General features: G+C 58.0%; 1 protein-coding gene across 1 annotated transcript in view; it reads left to right on the top strand.

Moving 5' to 3' along the window:
* Positions 1-1,000: 1,000 nt before the first annotated feature.
* The window catches only part of CHRNE (cholinergic receptor, nicotinic, epsilon (muscle)), a 5,222-nt gene continuing 3,138 nt past the window's right edge, over positions 1,001-3,084 (top strand). The window contains exons 1-6 of the mRNA XM_010847505.1: positions 1,001-1,313; positions 1,573-1,715; positions 1,834-1,878; positions 1,989-2,098; positions 2,241-2,396; positions 2,696-2,799. Coding sequence (XP_010845807.1) covers positions 1,268-1,313; positions 1,573-1,715; positions 1,834-1,878; positions 1,989-2,098; positions 2,241-2,396; positions 2,696-2,799 — 604 coding nt within the window. The 5' untranslated portion in view covers positions 1,001-1,267. The remainder of the gene's footprint in view (positions 1,314-1,572; positions 1,716-1,833; positions 1,879-1,988; positions 2,099-2,240; positions 2,397-2,695; positions 2,800-3,084) is intronic.

Here is a 3,084-nt window from a genome sequence, read left to right as displayed (position 1 = left end):
GTCTCTCGATTTATTGGCCTGTCATGTGGCAAGCAGCAGGAGCTTGGACTCAGTAACATGACCTTGGACCTGACCTGGAGTCCTCTTTGATACATTCAGGACAATGGCAACTGCTTTGCTGTACTGGTGTGAGGAAGAACATGTAATGTAAAGAGTGCTTCCTACCCCATAAGGAAACACACGGGAAATTTCTTAAAGCAGATTCCTGGCCCCTCCTCTGTGTCATCTTACTAAACTGGGATTCTTTGGGAATGGAGCCAAGGAAACTGCATTTTAAACAAGTATAGCCAGTGATTGATTAGGGTGGTCCAAGGAGACTGGTGGCTCAGATGGTAAAGTGTCTGTCTACAATGCAGGAGACCCAGGTTCGATCCCTGGGTCGGGAAGATCGCCTGGAGAAGGCAATGGCAATCCACTCCAGTACTATTGCCTGGAAAATCCCATGGACAGAGGAGCCTGGTGGGCTACAGTCCATGGGGTTGCAAAGAGCCGGACACGACTGAGCAACTTCACTTCACTTCACTTCAAGGAGATTTAGGAAAGACTGAAAGGTGGGTTTTGAATGAGGTGGGGCAGTCAGTAACTTTCAGATGTGGCCACAAGGTGGCAACAGAGAGATGGAAAACGAGGATCTCTGTAGGTGCCCACCCAGACAGAGCTGCAGGTGGGTAGACACTGGGACTGGCTCTGGGAGGAGATGGGCCCTGCACTGTGGCACCGTCTCTTTTGCCATGTGGAGTTTGTTATTGCAGGCTAATCCCCTGTGGCTGCCTGTCTCATTACCAGATCTTTATGGACACTCTGCTTTTGCCGAACTCTACTGGCAGAAACTGCATTTGTGTGACCTTGGCTGGGTTATGGGTGGTGCTGAGTGTAGCAGGCAAGGGATGTCACCTGCACAGGGCAGCTGACTCAGAGGATACCAGTGCAGTGTTGAAAGCAGGACCTTCCACACCCCCTCTGCCAGGTTTGTGGTTCCAGGTGTTTAAGGACCTGCCCACCAGCATCGGGCCTGCTCCAGTCATGAGAGGATCGGGGCTGGGGCTGGACAGCTGGCCGAAGCCCAGGCAGAGAAGGCTGGGATGGGGTGGGGGCAGGGAACTCAGGATGGGGCAGCTGCCTCTGGAAGCAGCCAAGATGTCCCTGGCTGCAGTAGGGGTAGTCAGAGCCCGGAACTAACACCCTCCTCCCCCTCACTCAGGCACCCTGGCCTGCCCCCGTCTGAGCCTGCCAAAGCTCAGAATAACCTGGGGGACCAGACAGCGGAATGGCAGGGGCTCTGCTCTGCGCCCTGCTCCTCTTGCAGCTCCTCGGTATGGGCCAGGGTCGGGGGAAGAGGTGGGACGCACACACACAGGACACTGACATAAAGGGACAGGACAGAGACCGACTGAGATGTAGACAGACATATTTGGTCCCCAGGCACAGTATCACTAGTTTGGGAGACAGACATGGGAAAATACACAGCCTCAGAGACATACAGAGAAGCAGAGACCTGTAGACCCGGAGGCAGAGCAGAGCGGCTCCCCAGACTCTCCCTGTCCTGACCCTGCTGCTTGGCCCCATCCCCAGGCAGAGGTGAGGGGAAGAATGAGGAGCTGCGCCTTTACCACTACCTCTTCGACACCTATGACCCAGGACGCCGGCCAGTGCAGGAGCCCGAGGACACTGTCACCATCTCCCTCAAAGTCACCCTGACCAACCTCATCTCCCTGGTAAGGTACCCGCACCGGCACCCGAGTGCCGTCTCGGAGCCTAAGATCCCACTTCTGGCCCCAAGCGCTCAACTCTCTCCTAAAGCTCTCCCCCATCATCTTCATCTCCCGCCCGCAGAACGAGAAAGAAGAGACCCTCACCACCAGCGTCTGGATTGGAATCGTGAGTCAAGGCTGGGGAACAGCGTGAGATCTGGTTTAGGGGACCCTTTTCTCCCAAAAGCCTCGCAGGCAGCGCGGCACACGTCCTTCCGTCCCCTCCCCCGCCCCTAGGACTGGCAAGATTACCGACTCAACTACAGCAAGGGCGACTTTGGGGGCGTAGAAACCCTGCGGGTCCCTTCAGAACTCGTATGGCTGCCAGAGATTGTGCTGGAAAACAAGTGAGGACCGGGCCAGACTGGAGCGAAGCCGAGGTCTGGGGAGGGGTGGAGGCTGGGCTGGACCTGGTTGGGGCAGGGGTGTTGCTTGGGGGGTGAGGGAGCCGCAGATTTGGGCCAACTCTCGGTTTCCTGGAGCCCACAGTATCGACGGCCAGTTCGGGGTGGCCTACGAGGCCAATGTGCTGGTCTCTGAGGGCGGCTACGGGAGCTGGTTGCCCCCGGCCATCTACCGCAGTACCTGCGCCGTGGAGGTCACCTACTTCCCTTTCGACTGGCAGAACTGCTCGCTCGTTTTCCGGTGGGAAGACTTACTTGTTCGCAGGCCCGGACAATTGAGGGATTAAGGGGTGGGGCCAGGTGCGCGGGGGCGGGGAGACCTCTAATCCGGGGCGGGGCCTTGTGCTGGAGGTGGGGCTAGGCATTCGAAGGCGATAGCGCGCTCTAGGGGATGAGAAGTAGGGGTGGAAACCCAGGCTTGGAGGCGGGGCTTGGTGATCGGGCGGAGCGTAATTCCCCTGCCAGAACCCGGCTTCCAGGGCGGGGCCTGAGGCCCGGGTCCCAGCCTCTGGGGTCGGGGCTGGGATCCTGGCTCCGCAGCTCCCAGACGTACAATGCCGAAGAGGTGGAGTTTGTCTTTGCGGTGGACGACGAGGGCAAGACCATCAGCAAGATCGATATCGATACTGAGGCCTATACTGGTTAGGCCCCCCTCCTGCTCCGAAAAACCCGCTTCTAGACAGATCCCGAGAGGGGACTTGCACAGTGGGGTTGCCCTGGGCCCTCGATGCTGGGACTGACTGACAGCCGTGCTTTAACTTGAACCTTCCCTGAAATCATTCTTGATTGTCGGCCTAGTACTCCTTCCTCCCTTGTGGTGGTTCCGTAAGCTCCCTGGGAACGCCCCTTTCTGACCCAATTACCAGCCCACCTGCCCTGGCCCAGATGGCTTTCATCCTCTCCTCGCCTGGAATTGCAGGCCCCCCCAC

Source organism: Bison bison, unplaced genomic scaffold (genome assembly GCF_000754665.1).
Source record: "Bison bison bison isolate TAMUID 2011002044 unplaced genomic scaffold, Bison_UMD1.0 scf7180017864249, whole genome shotgun sequence".
Lineage (NCBI taxonomy): Eukaryota > Metazoa > Chordata > Mammalia > Artiodactyla > Bovidae > Bison > Bison bison.
This window is presented reverse-complemented; position numbering and strand designations above follow the sequence as displayed.